This window comes from Chelonoidis abingdonii, chromosome 6, assembly GCF_003597395.2.
Source record: "Chelonoidis abingdonii isolate Lonesome George chromosome 6, CheloAbing_2.0, whole genome shotgun sequence".
NCBI lineage: Eukaryota > Metazoa > Chordata > Testudines > Testudinidae > Chelonoidis > Chelonoidis abingdonii.
The window spans coordinates 74,347,223-74,374,374 of NC_133774.1; the positions used below are offsets into that span (position 1 = coordinate 74,347,223).

The window sequence follows — 27,152 nt, forward strand, 5'->3', positions numbered from 1 at the left end:
TTCACAAGAACTTTGTGAGGTAAAGTAGAACTATCCTTATGTCGCAGAGAAAGAAACTGGCACCAGCATCATGAATTGACCAAGGTTGCACACAATCTGTTGCAGAGCCGGAAGTTAAATCCGGAGCTCCCGGATTCCCAATCCTTTCCTTGTCCACCAGACCATTTGGAAATCTGTCCAAGTGGCATGGTTCCAAGATTTATTGCACAAACCTCTTGCAGTGCTCTGGTTCATACCACATTATCTGTGAAGTTTTGGTCCCTCCAGGAATCAAAATGCCCTGAATGTATAACCTCTTCACATGGATTCTCTATCTCACAGTAGATGCATCCATGATTATTACAGTTGTGACTGAATATATTTGGAAGTCCTTCATTTGTACTTTGCTCCTTGACTGCTACCAAGTCAGAAAATTTTACTCCAGTGCAGTGCTATGCCTGCGAACAGTGAGACTCTAAGGTCCACCAAAGCAGACCATTACAAAAACATGCCTGAGGTATTATTACAGTGTCTATTCCAAGACCTAACAGGCACACTGAACTCTGGGAAAGCCTTCTTACCACAGCCTACAATATTCTGGACAGTTGCAACGGCTGAAAAGTCATGGAAAGCTATGTAAAAAGACAGACCCCAATATACTTCAATTGTCTCCAGGGAACAAACTAGGGTTTTGGATAATTTAGACATCAATATTAATTGCTAGCTTCTCAGGAAGTGAACCAACTGCTGAAAATGTACAGCAATTTCTCTTTAAATCAGAGGTTCCCTGGATTGCTTCCCATCTCTTCTTTCACTACGCCACATGACTGCTGAAGCTAACCTAATTGGAACCAATTAGAGGTACACCTCTACCCTGATATAAGGCGACCCGATGTAAGGTTGGTTCGCATACAACGCGGTAAAGGTCTGACACGCTGCTCTGAGCAGTGTGTTAAGGGTGCTGGGCCAGGCTGGGGCCCAGGGGTTTGATAAGAGGCAGAGGGTCTTGGCTGCGGTCAGGGGCTCCCTCAACCCGGGTCTGGGTGGTAGGAGCTGCAGGAGGGCACTTTTGGGGGCCCCGCAGTCCCAGAGTGGCCTGGGGGATTAGCAGGGGGCCGGGAGCAGCCTGCTCTGGTTCCCTCACCCTGGCCCCAGCTGTGTAGCTTGGGGCAGGGGGTTTGGGGGAAGGAATCCCCCCCGCACTCACCAGCAGTGGCGGAAGCAGAGTAGCCCAGCCCCAGCCCGCTCCACTCTGCCAGCTCCCTGCTGCAGCGCTCCGCTTCCCACCAAAGGTGAGTATGGGGGGTGTCCTTTCCCCAACCTCCCCGCACTCACTGGCAGCGGGAAGCAGAGCACTGTGGCTCAGAGGTGGCGGAGTGGAGCAGGCTAGGGCCAGGCTGCTCCGCTTCCCGCTGCTGGTGAGTGCCTGTCAGGTGGCGGGGGGTGGAGTCCTGGGGGTGATTAGGGATGGGGGTCTCTGCAAGGAGCAGTCAGGGAATAACAAACTGGGAGGCAAAGCAAGTTTGATATAACATGGTCTCACCTATAACGTGGTGAGATTTTTTCACCTCCCTGATATAACGTGGTTCTCGGGTAGAGGTGTAATTACAGTCAACTCTTAATTCTACCAAATGGAAAGCTGTCCCTTTAAATTTATTTTAGAAGATTCACTCATTACAAAAGTTATACAAAAGATCTACCACATTTACCTTGGGCTGGTTACATCACGGGGATTATGGAGCCATTCTTGTAGTTTAGTGTTAGATGCAACTCCCACTTTCACCAAGAATGAATAAGATTCCACATGAAAAGCCCAGAAGTGCTTCCCTTTTGTGATTCCAGTATCTCCGATGATGTAGTCCAGAGTTGTGTAACACCCTGCTTGGATACGTTCAGCCCCTAGCAGCAAAGGAAATCCAGCCCTACTTTCCACAGAGGTTCTCCTTGGATTCAGCATGAGACGTTCACTGTTGTAGCCACATTTATCATCAAAAAGAAAACTAAAGACTTAAAAACAAAAACAAAAATTCACGCTAGGTCAATATTTTACCATGGAGTTTTTTGTACTTACCTTATATTTTTCTAAGATGCGCTAACATAAGAGATAAACTACTGGTAGTGCAATACAAGACAGTGTAAAACTCTTATAGCTGATTGCCAACTAGTCTCAACCTTAATTCATGATTAAACGCAATGCTTATTTATTCATTCATTCACTCACTCACACACACACTCTCCCACACACACACCACAAGGATGACAGCAGGTTGCAAATTTAAAATTTACTTGAAAACAGGCATAGGTTAGAGAGAAAATGTAGGCATTGTATATTGATTCTGTTGTCTATGGAGTAACTTATACTTGGTATACCTGGAGCTGCAGGTGTGTGTAAAATAACTTCCCTGCTCCAGGGGCTACAGATAGATCCTTTATATCCTCTGACTCTAAAGGCATAGCTGCTGTTATTTTCAAGGTCAGAGATTACTTTACTCTTGCTGCAGGCTTCAATCTCTTGCCATGTTGCATTCTCCTCTTCTCTATTAAGTTTACGGTATTCAAGGATATAGGTATCAGCTGAATCTTCCTTCACTAGATGTTCCCAACAGATCAAAGCTTTATTATACATTCTGCTCTTCTCCTCATTGATCTCTGGTACATCTAGACCTGGAATAGCCATAAAATACAAGAAAAACATATTATTGTATGTAATCAGCTATTAGTATTAGTTTTAGAACTACATACCATTGGTGTGGAAATGGCTTATGAAGTAATGGAAAGTTCTTCCTCCCTTGGTGAAAGACATTCTTTGTACTCATGTTGAAAGTTTCCAGTATTCCTTATCTATATATTTAAAATGTCAAGAAACTACAGAAAGGTTTTTTTTAAATCTGTTTTTTGTGCGAGGCACAAAAACTTCTAGTTAGACCAAGTATTATTGCCAATCTAAAAGATACTTCTAATATCAAAGAACAATCCTGATATAAGAGTATTTGCAAATAGCTACTGAAATTGTTTTTGGTACCAATAACTTTAAACACAAATGTTAATTATTGTGGTTACTTGTAAAGTTGTTCTATGTGCCAGGTCACATTAGGTTTCTATTGTATCTCATTTTTACCCATGCACACACACTAATAGTATTTTTCCATTTTCAGTGTTATGATGATATTGCGTGTTAAGATGGAGAGAGTTCCATTCATGCTCTCAGGCCTAGTCTATGCTTAAAAATTAGACCCAAGCGCCATCATTCAAGACTGAAAAATTTTACACCCAGGGCATTAGTCAAGGCTAAGATTTTGTCACAGTTATTTTTAGTAAAAGTCACCGACAGGTCACGGGCAATAAGGAAAAAAAAAAAAAAAAAAAAAATTCATGGAGCCCATGACCCTGTCCCTGACCTTACTAAAAATAAAATAACTGGGGTTAGGGCTAAAGGGGGAGGAATGGAATCGAAATGAGGGTGGACCAACAAGTGGGCACTGCCCCAGCTCCAGTGGCCGCAGCGGGTGACACAGCCCCCCCGCTCCAAATCTGGCCACAGCCGTGGGACAGAAGCACGTGACCCCAGCTCCAGCTCCCGCCAAGCTCTGGAGACAGCTCTGGGGAGACATGAGGATACACAGCCCCCAGAGACATGGGGCTGGGACGCAGCGTGGGGGGTGCACAGTCCCCACTCTGGAGCTGGCAACAGCTGTGGGACGGGGTGCACAGTCGCACCTGCAGCCCCTGCCAAGCCCTGGGCGCGAGGGGGCACATGACCCTGGGACACCATGAGAAGGGTGCATGGCCCACAGTGAAGTCCCCACCACGGGGCTGGGGCACATGGCCCTGGCTGCAGCATGGTCCCCGCTGCTGCCCATGGCAGTAGGGGTGGAGCACAGCCACAGGGACCATGCAGCTCCTAAACAGGGGCTCACAGCCTGGCTGCAGCTCCCCAATGCCCCCTAAGCCCCAGAGCAGGGGCTGCAGGATACTGTTTCCAGCCATCCAGCCCCATTTGCAGGGTGGAGGCGTACAGTCCTGCCTCCAGTTCTGGCTTCAGCTGCTGACAGCTGAAGTGGACGAAATCACGGAATCCGTGACTAAATCATAACCTTAATCACAGTTAGAAGGGCCTAAATTCCTGGTGCAAGCCCAGCTAAGTCAATAGGAGGATTCTTCCATGATGTAGGAACTTCTCAAAGGAGGTAGATTAACTACATTGATGAAAAAAACAAAAAACAAAAAACCCTTCCGTTGATCTAGGAAGCATCTACACTATAGCGGCACAGCTGCAGCACCACAGGTTTGCTGCTATTGCACAGTCATACCATTAGTAAACATGGAGCTACGAGACTGAGAAGCTTGACGTTTCAGAACATGTTGTTGGAAGTGTAGAAATCTGTCTCCATACAAAGCTTTTTCTTAATGGAAAACAGCTTTTGGGAGGCGCATCAAGGATCTGAAGAGCTTGGGAATCCTAACTAAACCAAGCCTCCCGTCAGGGCCACAACTCAGGAATGAGGTAATAGAAACAACTCCCTTTATTGAACTTACCACTGGAGTAAAAGGACAAATCTCCAAGAACCTCTTCTTGCTTTGTTATATCAATCACATAATCTTCAAAAGAAGTTTGAGCTGCTGGCCTGAAACTCTTCAGAGATTCAGTAGCTTTTTGAATTCTGAAAGGGAGGGGGGAGGAGAGAGAGATACATAGAGATATAGTTCAGCGAAGTAGGGCTACATTCACAAGGGGAGCGGGATGAGACTTGGGTATGTCTACACAGCCAAAAAGGTCCTGTGGCAAGGAGTCTGAGAACTCAGGTCAACAGGTTCATGCTATGGGGCAAAAGAACTAGCAGCATAGACTTTCTTGCTGAGGCTGGAGTTGGGCTCTGAGACCCTTCCCCCTCACTGAGTTTCAGAGCCTGGATCCCTGCCCAAGTAGGAATGCCTACACTGCTATTTTTAGCCCTATGGGCAGGAGTCTGAGCCTGTAGACCCAAGCTCTGGGACTCGCTGCTATGGGTCTTTGGTTTTGCAGTATAGATGTACCCTTAGGCTCTGAGTACTGCAACACCTAACTTTTAGGCTTCCTAAAAAGGCACCTAGAGGAATTCATTACCCCAGACACCCTATACAATCCCTGGGGACAGTTAGGTGCCTAAGAAGGGGTTCAGAGAAGCCAGCATGCTGAGCAGGCAGCCACCTACCTAAGCAAGCTGACAGCAAATGCTAAGAAGAGAGGTTTAAGCCCTGCCCCTCAAAAGGAAGTTAGATGCCTAACTCCAGGCCAGAAGAAGCATGCTCGCCAGACTGGGCCTTGCAAGAAGGAACAGGCAGAGAACACCGGGACTTAGGTGTAAGCTACATGCCGAATTTTTCAGTACTGTCAAGACTTAGATGGCTTTGCATATACCCACCAGCAGAAACTTAGACACCTAGGGAACTTGGGCACCTACAGAAGAGGGGTTTTGTGAATGCTAGTAGTGCCTCGATGTTGGTCATAGATACCTAACTATCCTTTAAAGCATCTTCATCTCCCCTGTGAATCTGACCTGTAATGTATCGAAAACAGCATTAAAATACAAAGCATGAAATCCTGCTGTCCTGGGCAAAACATCAGTGGAGTCAGGATTTCACCCAAAAACTTTAAACACTGTACACTGTGACAGAGAAATCTAAAAAGGTAACAGATTAAAACTGATATTTCTGTTTACATATTTCAGTTTGTGTAAACATGCCTCCACAAAAGCAGCATAAAGAACAACATGAATATTCATTACCACTAATGGAGGAGATCAGCTTTTAGGATCAAAGAGGTTAGAGGCAGAAGATACCTATTAGATCATCAAGTCTATCCCTTTGCAAATTCATAACAGTCTCCCTGCCAACAGTGGGATGTGTATTCATCCAAGAGTGTTCCACTTTGTTGTTGCTTTGCAAGGGATGAATTTTTGACTTTTCATCTCCATAAAGTGTTTCCTATATTACAATGCAACTTAAGAATTGCCACCTCAAAAAGATTGAGCTCATTAAATTAACCACTACACAATGAGGATCAGCTACATCCAAAATTTTATTTAACAAACAGAAATATCTTAATACACATGAAAAATATGATAGAAAGAAGACAAAAACTTTCAGAACACTCTTTATAACGTAAGATAATTAAATACCTAATATGGAGCTGTTTTGCTGTTTGAACAAAGCAAGATTGGTCTGTTTCTTTAAGCACTTCTTGAGCATATCCCACAAGACCACTGTTTTCCAGAAGTCCTTGATATTCCTCTATTTGGGTTTGGAGTCTCTCTAGTCTTAAGTTCTTGGAAGCCTCAATTGCCCTCAGAGCAGCTGATCTCCTCTCTTCCAAAACATCAAACAGCTTGTCAAAGTTATTAGATGCTTCTTCTTTAGCTCTCTCACCATTGCACTATTATAAAATACAAAGTATATTTAAAAAAAAAGAACTCATTCTCAAATCTTATGAGAAGCAATAGGAGGTTTTATGAAAAATTTTCAAAACAGCATTGCAAAGTTCTACTCATTCATGGCAAACAATTTTTGATGGGCAAAAGAGATGTCAGTATTTTCATCATCAAAATAAAGAGCAACTGAGTAGATTTTGTGCCTGAGTTGGGAAACTGTCATGACAAATTTCACAACTCTAATGTAGTTAGATGGATGAGCAGAGAAGCATTTTCCTGCCCACTCAATGCAAACCCTTGAACCATGCAAGGCATTTCTCCACCTACATCATCCCACAAGGATTTTAACTGATTCTTGAACAACTTCTGTAACGGCAGCTCAACAAATTCATGTAAGAGTGGAATAATTTAAGCCCTGGAGAACACTAAGAAGTTTCTTTAGAGCAAATATTAATGTATATTCCCCGTGTAAACGGAGAGTTATTTCTATTATATGAGAGTAGAAATATGATTTTTAAAAGAATTTCCTGGTGTCAGCTGCTCTTTAAGCTTATATATTTCTCCAAGACAGACATTAAAGCTGGATTTCCTAAAATATGGTAAGTGAAAACTCCTGGACCTATTATATTTTCCATTCTTTCTGCACACTCTCTCTGCTTATGTAATACCAGCTTCTTCTCAGCCCCTTATGTCTCATATGTAAGCTTTTTTCCCAGCCTGAACTTCCTACTTTCTCATTTGGTTATTTCCTCAAATTTGATTTTGACTGTATTATAGTTTAACTACAATTTAAGATGGAAGAGACCTATTAGATTGAGTTCCTCTTCTGCAGACAGTCACTGAATATTATTTCTATTTAGCTACAGAACGTAACACCTATATATTTCTAGTTCAATGGGAACCCAATGGAGATTGGAAGACATTCCCTGTCCTGAAAAATATGTACACCTCCACCCAGATAACACACTGTCCTTGGGAGCCAAAAATAATCTTACCGCGTTATAGGTGAAACCGCGTTATATCGAACTTCCTTTGATCCGCTGGAGTGCGCAGCCCCCGCCCCGAGCACTGCTTAACGCGTTATATACAAATTCGTGTTATATCGGGTCACATTATATCTGGGTAGAGGCGTAGCATAATGGGATGTTATCAGATATTAAACCATTTTTGACTAATGTACTAAATTTAACTCCAAACAAGCAACTTTTGATTATTTTGTGCAATGTCACTCACATCTAGAAGTTCTACTTTGAAGCATCTGTTCATCCCAATTTGCAGAGCGTATAAAATTTTTATTTACAATGTAAACGATTACACAGTCTAGAAAAAAATACATAAGAGCACAACCTTTTTTTGAGAGCGAGGGAGAGAATGTCTAACAAAAAAACAAACAAAAAATTTGACCAATAAGTTATTCCTACCTCTGTTTCTTTCATTAAAAGACCCAGTTCAGAAATTTGACCTTTCACCTGGCTCTCCTTACTAATGAGGTATTCTATGTCCTTTGAAAGTTTTTCCTGTAGAAATAGAATAGTAAGTTAAAAGAAATAGGATAATATACCTACATTGGCAGGTGGTGCATTTAAGTCATCTACAAGACAGACGTCCAATGCTCAATTTGAGTTGTTCAGTTTAAATTTACCTATTTACAGAAGACCAACAGCCAGCCATGGATTATATATAAGCAATAGATTACAGGAATGACAGGTCATTGATCAGCTCTACCTGGTGATCTGTAGTCAGTGTCAGATGTTTCCAAGGAAGGTGAAAAATCTCTAAAATGCACCTAAGTTTACACTATACTGTACTATACACCATCGAAGGACATTTCTTCCCAACCTCAGAAACCAATTTTCTCATACCCTGAAGAGTGAGATTTTGGTCTTTGTGATAATTAATAATATTTATATAAAATGAAATATAAATGTAAGATCTTAAAAACACTAAGATTATTAAGATGATTAGGGCTGGCAGAATTTAACATTTTTATATTGTTTTGATAACTATCAACATTTAGTTTAAAGCATTTTTATTTTTATCTATTTAAATTTTTGCAGCTGCAGGATATTACTGGGGGAGGGGGTCATAAAATTTAATTTCAGTAGACACTGGGATTCAAAAAGTTAACAATTTAACTGTAAAAACACAAAGTGTCCTTAAATTAAACTCCAGTAAGTTCCCAAGGAGACTTTTTCTTATTTTGCCTACATGTAAATTGTGATCATCATCAATGGAAATTTGGGCATTGGTTCATGTACACAGTAAATTTGATTTTAACCAAAAAAGTTACCAATAAAAGTCTTCCAAGACTAATTAAGATTGAGCTGTTTGGAGTTTCTGAATATTTTGCTTCTATGCCTCATTTTTCACCATAACCAGAAAGCTGGAAATACTGCAAAGATAGTGTAACATAAATAGCCAGTGCTGGAAATCAAATGAAAAGGAAACCCTATCCTAGACTAAGTATCTCAGATAAACAACACTCCCGCTTCTCTACCCCACAAAAAAGGAAAAACAAATAGTTTAAGTTTGCTCTACAGTTCTACATATATGCAGAGTAGTTCAATTTTGGTTTAACTTGACTTGTGGTTCTTTTAGGCTTCTGGAACCTGCTTCAACTATCGGACAAATTTGCTTTTCACTATTTAAAAAACAATTTTGTCATTTGAAATTCCGTTTGCACCTTTGTTTTTTTAGTCACTCCTCCCCAAGACAAGAGACTGTTTTACCTGAATAGCTAGAGTGGACAGGCCAGTAGTGGCATGTTCTTAACTTTTTTTTAAGTCTGTACTTTACAGTGAACTAAAAGAAACATTAACAGAAACATTTTATAAAGATGGGCAGATAAGGTTTATAATTTTAAATGAGCCAGAGTATGTAGTTTATTGTTTTAGGTAGACATTAACACCCACTCACATGATTGAAGAAACTAGTTACATCATCATGATCTATTGTGCAACAGCCACATGGATAAGGCATTAATTACAACATCCTCTAAATGCAAAAGCCTGAGAGTGTTTATAACATGCAATACCTTACACAGTTTTCTTAAGACAAACTGAAATGACATTTAGTCTTACCTTGAGAGTTTTGTAGGCAGTGCTCATGGTTGTTACTCTATGATTTGCATGAGACCCACCCAATTTACAAAGATGACATACAGGCCTTCTGCAAATTTCACAGTACATGTTTACCCTCTCCATTTCATGTTCTGGACACATCAAGATCTGCCAAAAATAATAAGAATGCAACTGTATTCCAGAAAAACATTTAACAGCTCATTAAGGTACATTATAACAGTAAACCAATCCCACAGTCACTGGACAAACTCAAGTAATTTACATTCATCTCATTTATAATCCATTGTAAATGATATCAGGAGGGGGGAAAGAAATATTGCCCAGTGACCTGTGAATAGAAGAACAAATGAAGCAAAACTTTTACTTTTGAATTCCAAGTATAAACTTTGATCTTCTTTAGCGTTTTCACTGAAGAGACAACCTGTTTACCAAGGTGCTACTGAGACAATTTCAAGAGTGCATCATTAGGCTAGAAATATGAATATTCAGGATTCCATGGTTACAGACTATTGGGCTGGCAAAAAGAAGGAAAGCCCTAATAAAATTCCTTTAAACAGACCTCAAAATATGAGGACTGAATTCATAAGGACATTATTAGCACTGTTTGGAAGACAAGCCATTTTTCCACAGGAATGTCTGGCCTTCATAACAGACCACATCTATTCCTCATCTTGTCTCTTACTACAATCAAATGAAAGTTACAGCAATCTAACAAGGTGCAGGTGGAAAAAACCAAGAAGATTATCTTGTCCTTCTCTCAATTCAGGAAAAATCATAGTATATGCTTCTCTGATCCTCACCACACACATCACCAAGTGCTATCAAGTCTGGTTTTAAATTAATCAAATAGATGACTGGGAACATTGTTTAGAAGACTAATACTTCACGCATTCAAGTCATGGCCTAACAAAGCACGTGATGCAAGTGCACATTTAATCTTACATAAAAGTGCTGGCATCCCTCAATTAGGCCATCACAAAAGCTTTAAAGTAGCTATTTTGGTCTCTTCTCATAGGGAGCCTGTATAATGACGTATTTAAGCCATAGTCATAAAAAGTGTATAAAAAAAACATTTCAAGACCACATCTATTTCCATTGTCAAAGCTTTCTCTTATACATCACAACGATATGCGCACACAATATATCAAGATCTAGAGGCCCAAAATCATTCTCTCTTCTCCCTTACTGCTTCTGCCTGCAAAAGAGATTTGACTTAAGCTTTAAATCCTTTAAAAAACAAAAAACTTAATATTTGTAAATAGTTATACTCATCAGAACTTATGGAAGAATTCAGAAAGACGTCAAAGTCACCAGAAGTCTTTTTTTTTAAATAAATTAAAACACGTATTGAACTTAAATGACAAGGATTTGCTGCAATGATATGCTGTATTAGAGGAGAAGTACCATTTGTTGATTATCGATTAGACTACTGAGTCTAGAGGGCTAAAGATTATTTTTTAAAAAACTGATATCACAAGTAAAAAATGTTTTTTTGTCAGGAAAATGCCTGTCTAAAAAAAAAAGCCACACACCAGTTTGGCTTTAAAGAGAGAGCGAGCTTGGGTCTGTGTTTTTTCTTCCCAACATACACAAAATTTTTATAAGTAAAAAGAAAAAGTATAGCAAGAAACATGCAAACGAGGTTTTGTTTCATTCAATTACCTATTTTACAATATTATTTGAATTACATAGTTTTGTACTGTTGGATTTTCTGTCAGATTGCAGGAATACTATTAATTTTTTTCATGTAAATTAATCTTGAATAGAATATTTTGTTTTAAAAGAGATCACATTAAGTTAATTAACCCTACAATACTAAAACAGGACTATTAATTTCAGGATTTCCATCTGCACTAAACTTGGATCAGTCTGCTTCTCTAAAGGAGAAAGATTAAATAACTGTAACAAAGTAGAAGCAGCTAGAGTAGTCTGGATAGCAAGAGAATCTGAAAGAACAACATTAATTGGTTTCAAATTACATAAAACTTCTGCAGAACTATAACTCAGCTTTGCTGCTAAGCCTTGATTTTCTAGAATGTAGAACCATTAATGAATGGCATGACTAGATTTTAACCTTAGAGTCCTGCTCAAGTTTAAATATATATTTTAAAAAGAGCTGCTGCTAGAAAATAAGTAGCTGTTAGCATAAAGCTTCCAGATGACACAAACCTTTATATAAAAAACAAATCCACATCTGTAAGTCTATTTGCCCCCCTGATTTTATAAGTACTTTACGTTTTCTCTAGATCAATTACTTGACGCATACATATTTGGACCAAATTAGACATGCCTTCCAGCCTAAAGTGAACCAAATTAAAGAAGAGAAGCTGGCCCCAGATTAATATCTGACCTAGCAGATTAATATTTTAAGAAAGCAGTACCACACTATCTTGGGTACACAGACAAGAGGGACACAAATTCAGCAGTATTTTTGGTATTTGTAAGGACCTAATAAACTACAAAGATGATTGGGGACATTTATACAGTTTAGGTTTTAAAAATTCAAAAACACAAGAACTACACATTTCACCACACACCTACCACATAATTGTGCCAGGGACTCAACCTTCTGTTACTGCTAAGAATGCAGGAAGAAAGCAGCAGAGGAGGAGAGAGAAAGAAAATACACTTTTATATAAATGAAGCCCCATGCAAGTAATGTCCAAAGGGAACGTGAATGAAACTATTGCCACAAACCTCTGGTTATTGTGCTACTTCTTGAAAAGACCCATTGCAATGATTAAAAAAACAAAACAAAAAACACACCACATTATTTAAGGCCACTAACAGACTAAAATTATTAACACTTTGTTCTTAAAAAGCCCCATTCCTTCATCTGAAAGAACCACACCCAACACGTTTAATTTGATGAAGTCAAAGCCTATGACCCACTTCCAATATGTGCCCCGTGCATTTGTTAACACCCACCTCTTTGGATTCAGATGAATAACTTTAATGCAAAATCTTACAACTCATTTAATAGATTATAGCGATGGAAACCAAAATGTATGATTATGCAACAGATAATTGCTTTTTATGGGCAACATTTGCTCTGCAGCATCAGGTCAGATGGAACAGATGAAAAGATCTGCAAGGTACACCAGATTAAAAACCACTTACCTTGGGCCTGAAGTTAGTGGTTGGTCCTACATACTCATGCTGAGCTTTTACAGTTCCCCAAGGATGATGTATTTTGAAGCATTCATTGCAATAGCTTGCACTGCAGTCCATGCAACTCTTTGTAGATTCTTGAGGTGGAGGTTTGCAGACATCACACATGATAGCAGTGGCTGCCCTGGCTGCCTGCCTGTATCTTTCCACAATAGTTTCCAGGGTGAAATTTCGAAATAAGCCATTGATGCCACGTTCTCCCAGATCCACATCATGCCGGCAGCCAGGACAAGGAAAAATGGTCGTCCTAGGAGTCAGTGAATTGCGTTTCCAGCCTGTATAGATGGCAAGTCCTAGTTTAGTTACAACATAATAGGAATAAAGATTAGGATGGGAAAGGGGGAAAGACAGCACCTAACAAGAATCCACAAGCCTAAATTCTGAGGAAATCCTGAGCTACTTTAGCACGTGTCATTCAAAGTGGTATAATACGAATTCAGGTGAATTCTGCCAAGTCAAAGAAGATTTTTTATTTTATTTTTTTTTTAAATTGACAAGGCATAACCCTGGTTGGATTCAGAAGATATCGTAAGTAAAAAATTACTTCCAAATGAAATGTCAGTAAAAATATTTAACAATTCTGACTCCAGAGTTGCGACATTGCAATTTTGTTTCTTGCTATAGTAAAATACGCCAGTAGTGCTACACTCATGCCTCTTTCTTCATAGTAGGCACTGTATGCTCCAGTCATTCTGAAAGACAATACCAGTTAAATTCAGTCATTAATCTCGACAGAACTGTGCACGATGCGGAAAATGCCCTAATAGGTCTGTATTCATTCCTGGTGGCAAGTCACTCTGGGATAAATGCACTCCATCCAGTTACTTAAATTTGTCTGATTTTACACGGGAAGGTACTATCTACCCTACTAAGCTTGACAAATTTACATGGTAATTACATGAATGTGAAAAGCTGAAACCCAATCACTAACAGACTAAGAGTTACCATACTAAATCTAGTTTTCGATACTACATGGTTAAAATCTCTGACGCTTTCTGGAATCCACATTAGTGTTCAGGTGACTCTGTCCAAAGTGGAGATTGTTCTGTCTCAAAAAGTGAGAACAAATAGCATTGTTCCCAGATGCATGTAGTTGAATTTGAGCTTTTACAAGTTTTATTATGGCTGCAACATATCTCAAGTGGAGCCAAACTACAAAACAAGACAAGCTGGATATTTAGAACACTAGGAAATCCAAACCAAATCTCCCAGTCAATCACAGCATGCACAGACTGATTTGGCTTTTCCCAGCTGCATGGCTCAGATTTTAGCACTTTTAAACAAGGGTGTCAGAATCATCTCTGTGAAAGGAAGGTTAAATGAGATGACAGCTCCAAGTCTGGGGGGTGGGTGGGGGGAGCTAAAAGGAGTTCTTACTGAGAAGAAGTAATGTTCTGTCCTAAACAATAGAAGTTTCAATATAGCCAATTTATTGGGCATTTTCACAGCTTCAGTTACCAGTCAAGAGGAACCCCAGCACCAAGAAGAGGTATCCAGTTTTTTGACGGTTTAATATAGTTTCACTTAGTCTGAAAATATCAGCTTACTTAGGCTTAAAGGAATTTTGCTCTACATTTAGTTGGGGAATATGGTGCATTATGGTGACATCCAAAAACTGTGCACAAAACCCAAGAATTCCCCTGCTGCTTCTTTCAATAGCTATTCCATCTTCCCTTGTTCAAAGACTGGGATAAAGTGGCTAACTTCACCAAATACGCACGCGAGCACACACACACACACACACACACCAGCCTGTTTCCATTTTGAGTCTGCAAAACCCTGGGATAGCTCAACACTCCTACAAAGCCTCAGACAGGAAGTACTCATCTGATTTCATTCTTGAGCAAAGAAATAGGAGGAGCATCAGCCAAAAGGAGGCAATTAAAATAAATTCAAAATTGACTAAACTGGTATTTAGGCATGGTGCATATCCTCCCCTCCTTCTTCTGCCAGTAAGCTTGAAGTGATGCTTCTGTAACTAGAGCATAGCATTACCACCCTTTTCTCAAAAATGTTTTCAAATTCTGAGAATTGTATTATGACTCATGCAACTGTAAATTAAGGCAATTTCCTCTTTTCTTTTTATGCATATGTTAGATCCCTTACAACCAAATTCTAAGGGAGAATGACTCCCACCAACATAGCTTCCACCTCTCACAGATGTGGAGTAATTATGCTAACGGGACAGCGCTCTCCCATCAGCATAGCGCTTCACAACCAGACGTGCAGTTGTGCCAACGTAGCGCAGTAGTGTAGACTTGCTTCAAGTCTTTATAATTTTAAAGTGTTTAATTCGTTTCAAGAATAATTTTCTAAAAGGAAATTAGGCAATAACTGTATTTAGTCAGCTGCCTTAATTCAGAAAAAAAATTTATATAGTTTCCCAGAATTTTGAAAGTTTTCCTCAAGTATTAAGATTCCATTATGCGCAAAGCTATCTAGCGGTGCTGATCTCTAGCTGCCCCTAATATACCAACCATTTCAGAATTTTCTTCACAACTTCCAGCATTCTGTAAACTTTCTTTAAAAATATTCACACCAGGAACTAACACCCTTTTTATAACCGTTACTTTATGGTGAAAGAACTGTTTTTCAAAACACGTTCAGTATGGCAGGTATGTATACGCTTCTGGAAGTGAAAGGCCCATAGAGTGAGCGAGTGTGCACAAGCAGACAGTGATTTCCAATTCAGTAGGTTCTGTATTTCTGTCTAGAGAGCCTACAGAAAGATGGCCAGCTCAGACTTATGAATAAATACAATTAAACTGATTAGTGTAGCTATGGCAACGTACAGATTTCTGGCTAAAAAGGAATCCAAAGTGTTTGTGCACTTACTTGAAGCGAATTTAATAACCCAAGCTGGATGCCCTGCAACACCTGTAACTTGGCATAGATGAGCAACACACATGTAATGGATGAAAACAGTACTGATTTAAAAGCCTTATTTAAATGTACGCCCAGACATATGCATGTAAGTTTAAGTAATACACCTTCTACAGACACTTCAAAGAGAGCCTGAAATGCCTGAGTAGAAGGATTATTTGGCATTCAAACCATGCAGTGAAGAGAAGCCACTAAAAGTAAGGTAATACTTACAGTCACTAATTAAGCAAATAAATAATGAAAACTAATGGTAGCTTGTAAAAACACAGCACATGAGCAGTTTAACATGCCAGCTAAATGAGCAATAACAAATAGCAAAATATCAGGTGAAAAGAGTATAGTGCAGTGGTCAAGTTTAAAATAAGAACAATCAAACTCTTATCCAATAGCATGCTTTTGAAGTCTGGACCAAGTGACACACAGAAGTGGCATTAATATTTGTTTAACCCAAAAGTGAGTTAGTTGCCAACCAATTGTGGCCTTTCATTCTGTCACTTAAAACACAAAATCAGACCATGGTAAGGACTACATGCTTTACACATATACTGGTGACACCATGCCTAGAACAACACATTCAGTGGCCAGGAAATCCAAAAGATGTTCCATGCCTTTTTGTTAAATTTACTCCAATAATTTGATTTTTGTTAGACTCATGATTACTTCATGGCATTTAAGCCCTCTCAAGAGGGGAAAAGAATTTTTGCTAGTTAAAACAGCACCATATGCTAAATAGTTTTAGATATATGAAGAACTAGCCTCATCACTACTAGTGGCTGCTCTCCATTTTTTTTTTAAGTCAATATAGTTGTTAAAAGATAAGATTTCTGTTTCAAAAATGGAGTAAATTGATCACAATGTGTGGTGAATAACCAGGCAGATTAATATATTATAGTTAATGAGATAGGTTCTGTTTCTCTTCCACCCTCATTCACAAAAGCAAAAAGTTAAATTTTGCAGATATACAAAAGGTAGAATATGCCTAGAATAATTTCATAAAAACACTTCAACTTTTGTGGCTACCACTTTTAAAGTGAGCCAGAATGCTCCATGCCATCTTTTATGTTACAAATCCAGCTTCTACCCATCAATTCTACACACACCTCCTACTAATATTCATACACTATCAAGATTATTATTTTCTACCTCTAAATTTCAGAATACTCTGCAAACGGAACCCTGCACTACTAATAAATAGCCTTACTTGTAAGTAGACGATATCCTACCAATTCACAGGTCCCATGGCTACAGTTTAACTTCTACAGATTCTCTAACTCCATTAAAAAGATTAAAATATGGTTCTCTTGGCAAGCAGTTTAGACCCCAATCCTGCTAACAATTAAGCACATGCTTATGTTTACTAACATGAGTAGTAAGTCAAGGCAACAAAATTGCACACATTTTATGTAAAAAAAATTTAAAATAATGTTTTCCTCTAAGAGAGTGTGCGAGATCAACATTTAAAATGTAGAACAGCATAATATATGGCAGTTAAACCAGGAAAGGGATAATGCACCTTAAAAATATAAATTTTTTGTTTGTGTTTTTCAGATAACATATGATATCAGCAGCATTCTGTGATTATGGTGGATATGAAGACTGAATTTGTGGAGGTGTTAAAAAGATTAAAAGATACTTTAAAGTTTAACTGGATTTAGGGTGACCAGAAGTCCCAATTTTACAGGGTCAGTCCTGATATTTGGGGCTTTTTCTTATATAGGCTCCTATTACCCACCCCTCTCTGTCCTCCAATTTTTCACACTTGCTATCTGATCACCCTAACTGGCTTCAGCTACAAACTTCTTAAATGAATTGATATTTCCACCTCCAGCCCACAGTTAGCATTTTTGTAAAATTCTTAGAAAAAAAGTATTAACTTTCCTTTCTTTTCAGAAAACAACTTCACTCATATTAGGTACTGCATAAATTTAAAATCTTTCAGTTACAATAAATTGTAGGTGTTGTCAGGGACGGCTCTATGTTTTTTGCCGCCTCAAGCACGGCAGTCAGGGTGTCTTCGGCAGCGTTTCGGCAGCATTTCTGCGGGAGGCCCGTCGGTCACGTGGATTCGGCAGCGGTTCTGCAGATGATCTACTGGTCCTACGCCTTCAGCGTACCTGCCACTGAAGCTGCGGACCTCCCACAGAAACGCCGCCGAAAGCTCCCTGACTGCTACTCTCACGATGACTGGCACGCCGCCACCCCCGGCTTGCCGCCCCAGCCCCTCGCTTGCTGCGCTGGTGCCTGGAGCCGCCTCTAGGTGTTGCTTAGAACTAGAGCAGATATATAGCAGAAGTGATTTTTGACAATGCTTTCTTAAGGCTACTTGAACTGTCTCCAAACTGATGGGAATCTGTTTTGATAGATCCTTCATAATTTATTCCATACCATATTTCTAAACATTTGAGTGAAATAAGTTACAATATTTTTTCCTCCAGTCTGATTTTTAGATTTGTGTGTTTAATGTGAAGTTTGGATTCAATTAATAATTTTCTGAAATACAATCATTTTCTCTCTTTCAACAGTATATACCAATTTAATCTCTTACAATAAGTGTACTATAATTTGCAAGAATACATTATTTCTGGATTTTATATTTACTTTGTGCATTTGACAATATTTAAATAAACGAGTTTCAGTGCTTCCCCTGTTTGTGTGTCTGTTACACAGCAACAAAAAGGATTATTTAGCAAGACAGGAAAGTGCAATTGTAAAACCACAAAAATTAGCAGAGAAACTAGGGAGCAGGTTTAGCAACTGAAACGATATATTTTTTGTAAATTGGTTATACTTGGGGTTGACTGTGTTCCTTTAAGCACTTTGAACATTTATAAAACAATACATTGTTTGGGATTTTTTGGGCATGTGCAGAAACTAAAGCAGAACTTGATAAGGAAACACTATCTAAAAACTTGAATTCCTAAATAACAATGTACTGTTACAAACAGCAATTTACAATTATCACTTACATGTAGTATCTTTAAGAAAGCTACAAGTGAATTTTCATAATTATAGTAAGAACTTGTCAATGTTTCAGTGCCCCTGTGATAAGTGTTGGTATATCACAAGAACAGCAACTATTACACTACTATTTCCCAGCATTAATTCCACTCAACATTTCGGAAGTGACAGAAATAGTCATCTCAGTATTTGACTGTCTGAAGAAGCTGTATAACCAAAGCCTTTCTAAAACAAAAATCACACAGAAACAAAAAAGGACACTTATACTACCAGATATTGGTATATCATTTTGAAGTCTCCTATTTTCCTCATGCCAAGATTAATTCCCTGGGTCCCAAAACAACCTTATCAGACTGGCAAGATGGCAGCTTCCTCTTTAGTATTACATTCAAGTAGGGCTGCCTCTCATTATAGTCCAGCTTTTGGCTTCTGTATCCCAGTGCTACTGAGGGTTGCCAGGTGCCTGGTTCTCTTCCAGAAAGTCTGGTCGAAAAGGGGACCTGGCAGTGTCTGGTCAGATGTACTGACCGGATACCAACAGTCGTTACCACAGGGCGGGGGGGGAGGCATGGGGTCATTAACCCATGCCAGCCCCTGTTCAGCCAGGGCTACTTTCTACCTGCAGGCAGGCTCCTTGTCAGGCTACAGCAGCTCTCATCCCAACCCAGCAGCAAAGGGTGCCCAGCTGGAAGGGAAAAGTAGCGGAGCAGGGGGCATGACCTTGGGAGTCCGGTTACCAGCCATTAGAAAAGTGACAACCCTATATTTAAGAAACCTTTAAAAAACTGTTTAGCTATTCACTCTTCTTTGAGATGAATTACAATTTTATATTGCCATTATTTTCCCTTTAAAGAAAGGATTATAACTGACCATAATTTACAGTATATAGAAGATCAATACTTTAATTAGGTATTACTGGAAGTAAAACTACAACCAGTTTTACTGGAACCTGGTTTGATAGCCTCCCGGGAAATGATTCCTTAGAAAAACAAAAACAGACAAAAAAATTTTTGATGGTAAACTACAGAAATTAAGAGCAACACCAACAAAAAAAAATATATTCTACGGGTTTTAGTCCAGTTGACCTTTAGATCAATCGCAGAACAGAATGAAAAGTTTTTCAGATAATCTTCCATAACTTTGGTCAAGTCTACAAAAGTGTAGCCTATGGACACTGATATTTGAAAACTATATGCTAACCAATTATATTTAAATTAAGATCTAAATATTACACTATCTACAGCCAAACAAAAAGTGAAGCATTTCTACCTCTCCACCCAAAAGACCTCCGCTGCGTGGCTGTGAACAATGAACAGAAAGCTATTTTTAGAAACAGAGAATAAATACACCATTGATTTACAAAAGATAAAGCAGCAACTCTTTTCTTCTCCACTGGTGCCCAGGTTGCCAGGTGAAATTAAAAAAAGTGTTTAGTTTCCTAATACACTATACAGTTATAATGCATAAATGGGGGAGAAAAACAAAAATCAAGCTCTCTCTTACTGTATTTCAGAATCGTTCATCATTTACACAGCACTGGAGACCTAAATACTTTATATGATTTTTGTAGTATAATGGCATTATACTTATTTACTTTCAAAATTATAAACCACCCCTATATTAAATTATCATATATTCTCCAATCCATAAAATTAAGGCCAGTATTTTTTAAAGTAAGCATTTGTGTACAGTTTAAGTTAGAGGAAAACCATTTACCAATTTCAGTCATTTTTGGCATTATTATAGCAAACAGCATTCGTAAAGAGCAAGTTGTGCGGATAATAGCTAGATAATAGAAACCAATTTGCTTTTGGCACTTAGAGCTAAATGGTCAAGACAGCAATTAGTTTACACTACACATTAATTAATTCTTTATTAATCATGACTATGCCATATATATATAGGCTTGGCAGAATTTTTTTTTTTATAATTTCAACAGATATCAATGTTTATTTTTGAGCATTTTTTTATTGATTTAAATTTTCACAGTTGCAGGAAATTATGGGGGAGGGTCAGACAATTATTTAATGACAGTAGATGCTAAGATTCAAAAAAGTTAAAATTTAAAGCTTTAACTCACATTATCAACATCATATGTCAAAATATACAAATATACCAAATAGTCAAACTCTAGTAAGTTCTCAGGCAGTATTTTTCTTACTTTGCTTATCTTTTCATTTCTGTTACTGCCAATGAAAATGTTTTTTCATTGTTTTGTGTATGCGTAGTGAAATTTATTGGTAAGTTAATAAATCTTAATATAGTTTATTATAGGACTGGCTACAAGCGTTGTCCTTGATGTGAGATCTAAGGCACAACTGACCTGGGTAAGCGACTGGGTAAGCAAATATTGCTGTGATTCTTGGTCTTAAGGACCATCTATCATGGAAATACACTCACTTGCCAGGGTGACAAAACAGACTGGAGTATCCTGGGGACCGTCAGTGAATCTGTTTAAGGCTGTTAATGTGCCTGAAGTGTTTGCACAGGGTACAGTTGGTTGGGGAAATCTACATTTAGAACTCACAACCAATTTAGGGTTTGTGTCCTGTTTTTTCAAGTCTACCCTCAGCTTTGTACTCATGCTCTTGGGCCACTGTTGGGATCATTACAAAGTCAATGGGAGCTTTGCACATAAATTAGCATTTTATACCAAGTACCTTTACTCTGAAAAATCAGTCCCTAGGTGTCTCAAATTGGGCACCCTGAATTACTTGTCACTTTTTTTTTTTTTTTTTACAATATTTACAAAAATATAATCTCTGTATTTCCGGTCTTTCATATGTAAAATGGACATGAAAATATCACCTCACCTCAGAAGTGTTGTAAAGATTAATTAATTAATATTTGTAAATTAACTAAGAAGTTTGTAAAGAATTAAGATACTATGATGAGAGTACCACAGAAAAGTTCCAGAGGAAATTAATAATTCTGTGTTCAGTGCAGAGTTTGGATGGCATGTGGCACATAGCGCATGGGGTTATATACTGAATAAGCTACCCATGAAATGAGCATACTGTTCATCCTGCACACTCAATGAGGCAGGCATCTTATGGATAAAATAGTATGTGGTCATGTACTTACAGACAGTATCATAGTGCATATGCCCAAATGGGCCCAATTAAGGTTGTATGGTCAACACTTAGTTCTGCCATTTCTTAGCTTCCACACGCTTGATTTTGCAACCCAAGAGTTCTTTTTACAAGTTTGGTTTTGTTTGTGTTTGGTCTGGATGTAACAATACACAAAATGTGAAGATGGTAAATTACTGTATTAACATCACAACCAGGATTCCTAGCCTCAAAAGACACTTCCTGAGTGACAGCAAGCCAAATTATTAGAGGGTAACTAATTTCAAACTAGGATTTTTTTTTTTAATTAGCAAATCCAGATGTGCAATATATTGGTCAAACTCTACCCTTTTGGGGGGTGGGGCAGGAAAGAGGACACAAAGAGGTATAACTAGCCACAGTCCTAATTTAAGTGTTCTTTAAAAGATAGTGATGCAAGTTTCTGCTCTTGAGAAATGAAAGACAAGAAATTAATATTCCTAAAACCTGAGATGCAAGTTTTAGGATTTGTCTACAGAAGAAAGTTATTCCATAATAAAGGTAGGTCTTGAATTTAAAGGGAAACCACTTTGGAAGTGGATTAAGCTAACTCAGGAAAACACACTCCGATTCCAAAATAAGAGTGTCCACACTCCGAGTTATTCCAAAGCAACAGCTATTCCAGAATACCTGCAAGTGCAGCCATCCCTTGAGATTTTTTTTTTTTTTTTTAAGTGTTACAGAGTACTTTTACACTTATTTACATTTAATAAGGTGGATTTCTTTTACTTAACATTTATGAATATTTAATTAATAGGATAAGGTTAAGCTAAGTATCTTCAAGATAAAGTCAGACATGAATTAACAGTTCAAGAAACCAGTAATTAAGTATTCCTTGATACTTTACACAGAGAACTCTGGTTCAATCTTCTTGCAAAGTTTTCTGCTTGAAGAGTTCTGATATCACATATGGAAAGTAATCTACTAATATACCTTAGTGAAATGCATGAAGCAAAGGAGATATATAGTTTAGAAAAGCTGCACCAAAAAGACTCCAAAGGAAACCAAAGCCACCAGACTGTGAGCAGTATAAAGCCTGGAGATCAAACAAAAAACATGGCATTTTCTAAAGATACCTAAGATTATGTCACATTAAACAGCCATAGTGACTAGGGTAATTTAGCATGAGAAAAATTATAGTTATGAATCAATTTACAGGATGCTATATTTAATAACTATTTTATATATGTCCACTAGAGTATCTCAACTTTACAATAGGACATTCCCAGGTACAATATTTGTTTGTGCATGCTATAAACAAAGACCGAAAACTACACCATTCTGAAGTTATTCATGTGACAACATTCAACATTAAAAGTATCAGATGACACCTTTACTAAGGCATAGACCATTCATATTAAAATCAGTCTTCTACATGAAATTCCCAGAGCACAAACAATATTCTGGTACATACCTGATCTATTAACCCTGTCAATTCTATCCAAACTAGGAGAATGGATTCGAATACGAGGGCTACTTTGATTGGAGGATTCAGAGCCTAGATCAGTGAAAGAATCCTCAAGTGTGAAGAAGAGAATTTCCTTTACACATTTGTGACAGATACTGTGCTGACAAGGGAGGATCAGTGGATGAGTAAATAACTCCTTGCATGCCGGGCAGATGAGCTCTCGTTCAATATTCTTAATGGTAACCTTGAAAAGAGAGAGGTGAGGAGGAAAGCAAAATTAAGAAGAGATCAGAATCTGAGCCAGTAAGACTCACATTATATACAAACATTCAAAACTACATTTATATCTTACATCAGAAAAAGAAAGTGGCTCCAAAAATATAAGCACAACAAAGCTAAGGTTTGGATCTCAGGTCCTCCATCAAAAATGAGAAGTCTACTGTAAAAACAAAGCAGGTTTGGTTTTGTTTTTTAAATTAATCATAAAGTTCCTGTCTTCTGGCTTTGCAGTTCATCTTCTAAAAGGGCCAAAAAATCTGCAATACCAGATTCACTATCTACATTACTAACACAACACCTCCTGTATTGTGTTTATTATCCAAAGGGAGTACAAATAGAAAATATAGTAAGCAAAAGTGAAACTGTCTAGAGTCAATATCAACTCCTTTTAGTTCTACTTCTCCTGCTTTGCACAATAATCTGCATAAGAGCTGTAAATGACATTAAAAAAATGAAACAATCCTGAAAACATATGAGGTTTTGCATGGTTTTTTTGTTTTGTTTTGTTTTGTTTTTAAGTAAAAGCCATGTGTTCAGGCTTTAACTACCTGAAAGTATCACTTTACTATAAATAACTGTTAATCAATTGCATTTTCAATTTATTTCAGAGGGTTACAAAAACTTCTTCCATAAAGATCCAAGTTCTCAGTAAGTAGCTCTGGATAAACTATTCCTCATACATCTACTTAAGCTTGCTTTTCTCTAGCGTACATTCAATAGTTGGGTTTACTCTTCTTCCAAGTTCCTAACAATCACGAAGAAAACAAGAAAGCACATTGTTTCTAAAAGAGGCGGGAGACCGGGGGGAAGGTTCCTGTTCCAATTACAGTCCAGTCAAAGTAAATTATAGCCTGGTTGAATGAATTAGGAGAAACGCTCTGCAACGCCCTAGGGAATGGTGCTTTGTGAACTGGGTTTGGTGGGGTGGAGGAAAGGAGGGTGCTTGGCTGCTAAAGAATCAGTGAGTAATGGGCAACCTTTCCTCGGCCCCCCAAAACAAAGGCTTCTCCAGCCACACCCCCAAGAGGGATTTCTGGAGGGCGCTCTCCAGGCAGGGCTGTCAGACGGGAGCAGGGAAGGGCGGTGAACTGCAGCAGAATGAGTTTGCAGAAAGCCTGCAATCCACGCGCCCAGGTTTCCAGCGCCCGAGAGGGACACAGCAGGGAGCAGCGCCGCCGCCTGCAGCTCGCGGGCTGGGTGCGGCGGGGCAGCCGCTGCAGTTACAGGAGCACGGGGACAGTACGACGCGCCGGGGCTGGCAGCGGGGCTAAAGGCAGGAAGTTTGGGGCGTCCACGAGCCCCGCCGGCTGGGGGAATCTCCCGCCTTCACAGCGCCCCGGGACCCTCCAGGGCCAGGCACCCACCGTCCGCCCGACCCCACCCCGAGAACCCCCGCGCCCCGCACTCACGGCGGGCTCCAGCCGATCGCCCTCCATCCTGGAACCGCCGGGGCTCGGGCTCTCCTGCGGGCGGAGCGCGGGGCCGGAGGAGGCTGCAGGCTCCCAGACAGCGCAGCAGCTGGCCGGGGCGGGGCGGCCTGGCGACGGCGCCCACCGCACAATGAGGGGCGGAGCGACACCTGGCACCTTTGTCCGGGAGGAGGGAGCGCGGCCCTCCCCCACCCGAACCGCCCCCAGCCGGCCCGGCTCTCGCCCGCCGAGCGGAGGGCAAGGGGCAGCGCCAGGGGGCCTGGGCTGGGGGCGGGGCGCGGCTGGGACCGGCGCTGTCCAGCAGGGACCGGCCCCAGGGCCACGGCACAGCACCCAGGGCCACGCCTAGCGCGGCAGGAGAATCGCTGCTTCCCCCCGCCTCAGAAAGGGGACACAGGGCAACACACTCACTCTCCCCCTCATCCTGAAGGAGACTAAGCCCAGACTGGCTTCCCTTAAAATCCAGCCGGGGGGCAGGATTGTCCTCCTCCTCCCCCTGTAAATGGGACGTGGCCGGGGACTTAAACTCTAGCAACAAGGGGAGAAGTTAGAGGTGATCAACAGGTTTTTTGTTTTTTAAATGAAACAAGTCACACTGAAAGAGGTGGTACAGAACGGGACAGTCAAACCTAAATATCCCACCCTCTCTGTTTACTCTTGACTATTTGTTTTCACTAGAGGTGGGGGAAGAGTTAAGTATTTTTCAAACTAACATGTCAAGTTTACATTGTTATATCACAGTATCGTCTATTTTACATATGAACATACTCCATGTGTACACCACAATAAAGTACCTAAATCTGTGACTGTGCACACATTCAGAAAATCCTTAATGCTACCTTATGCCACAAGGAAAAGTAAACACCACCTCCCATCTACATTTTAGAACACTTTGTGTTTTCAGTGCCAAATTATCCAGGTGGTGCTAGCAGGCTTGCAGATTTGCCAAGGCTGCAAAAGCTCCAGCTGGTGCAAAATGCAGCTGCCTACTCCTTGTATGGTTTATGCTGCCAGGAGCAGGTCCAGCCTGCACTCCAGTACCTCCCTCCCAATGCCCTTTCAAGGCTTTGGTTATAATCTTTAGAACCAGGAATATACCAAATTCCAGACGCATTAGAGTACACAAAAGGTAACACTTTCAAACGTGCCTAAATCAGTTTTGAAATCTAGATTTAGGAACATAAATCTCAATCTCACTCTTGAAAATGGGATTTAGGCACTTCCAAAAGTTTTGCTCAACATCTGTATTTATGAACCATCAAGACAAAAGCACTTCTCTGGGACAACGCAGATCATAAAACTGAGGGAAAAAAGCATGTGAGAGTTGGAGACAACGTAAATACAGCTTGTCTACACGGGAAATTGACTGGATAGGCGCCCCATGTGGACACACTTATCCCAGTGTAAGAGTCCACACAGAGCTATTCTGGAATAGATAGTGCTTTATAGTCACACTCTACATTATACAGTAATAACTTCCCTGTGTCCATAAGCCCTGTCTATATTAAATAAATCTGCACCAGTGTAATGGTATAACTGCATCAATATCATTAAGGGTTTGCACCATAAACATGCTGCACTGATGTAAAGCAGTGCTTACACAAGTGTAGCTTGATCCTTTAACATACCAAACCAAACTCATGTAAGTAAAACTCCTTAATGTAAACAGGGCCTTTGTCGAAGGTATCCAGTTGTGAAGTAAAATCAAGAGAGACTAGGTGAGTCTAGAATCTGACTATCTTTAAGAAACTACAGTTACCTCTCTCTTTGATCACATTTTCCCACCATGACCAAAATGACATTCTCAGCAACCGTTCTCATCTATTTTTTCCTCTCCCTTCTTCCCCCTAAAAATAAATAAATTAAATAGAACCCCACTCCAAGCACAGACTTCAAGGATGCCAAAAGGGAGAGTAGCCACTCTCTGAAGTTTAGAGAATTTGCTATTGTCAATCTAATTAACAAAGTGCTCAGGTACTGAGGGGATGAGGTGCAGTAAAACAAAGTTTTTTTTGTTTATGTTGATAGAATTGAGGCTGTATCAGCAATGGAGACAAAGAACATTTTCTCTACAAGAAAATGGCATACTATATTATGGGGGAAGAGAGAGAGACAGGTACACTTTCTAGTAGCCATCACACATCTCAAAAGCATTTAAATAAGACTGCCTAGGATGAAACGGAAAATTCTACCAGCATAGACACCAACGTTCTATGATCAATTTATGTCCTTGTTGTAAACTAATCACAGAACAGTGATGCCTATAGTTATAGAGTTCTCAGTTTCATCCCACTAATGTTGATACAGAAGCACCATCCTGCGCCTATCATTGTAGCTAAGGAACAACTAGCAATAACGGAATGATTCTTCTTTGCAGCAGGACAGGCCTTCTGCAGTCTAGTGGAAGTACATCATAGTTCAAGACTGGGTCTGAGGGCATGCCTACA

At 39.6% G+C, this 27,152-nt stretch overlaps 1 protein-coding gene across 2 annotated transcripts in view; it reads right to left on the bottom strand.

Annotated features, from left to right (window-relative positions):
• Positions 1 to 27,152, bottom strand: part of TRIM36 (tripartite motif containing 36) — a 43,939-nt gene that overhangs the window by 2,842 nt on the left and 13,945 nt on the right. Inside the window, exons 1-9 of one of the 2 annotated variants that reach the window (XM_032789138.2) lie at positions 24,685 to 24,920; positions 23,003 to 23,240; positions 12,587 to 12,912; positions 9,467 to 9,613; positions 7,808 to 7,903; positions 6,138 to 6,391; positions 4,516 to 4,640; positions 2,350 to 2,643; positions 1,689 to 1,986 (exon numbers count right to left, since the gene is read on the bottom strand). In XM_032789138.2, the coding sequence (XP_032645029.1) occupies positions 1,689 to 1,986; positions 2,350 to 2,643; positions 4,516 to 4,640; positions 6,138 to 6,391; positions 7,808 to 7,903; positions 9,467 to 9,613; positions 12,587 to 12,912; positions 23,003 to 23,240; positions 24,685 to 24,711 (1,805 nt within the window). In that variant the 5' untranslated portion in view covers positions 24,712 to 24,920. Of the gene's footprint in view, positions 1 to 1,688; positions 1,987 to 2,349; positions 2,644 to 4,515; positions 4,641 to 6,137; positions 6,392 to 7,807; positions 7,904 to 9,466; positions 9,614 to 12,586; positions 12,913 to 23,002; positions 23,241 to 24,684; positions 24,921 to 27,152 lie in introns of those variants that run through there. The other variant, XM_032789137.2, reaches the window with a different exon arrangement.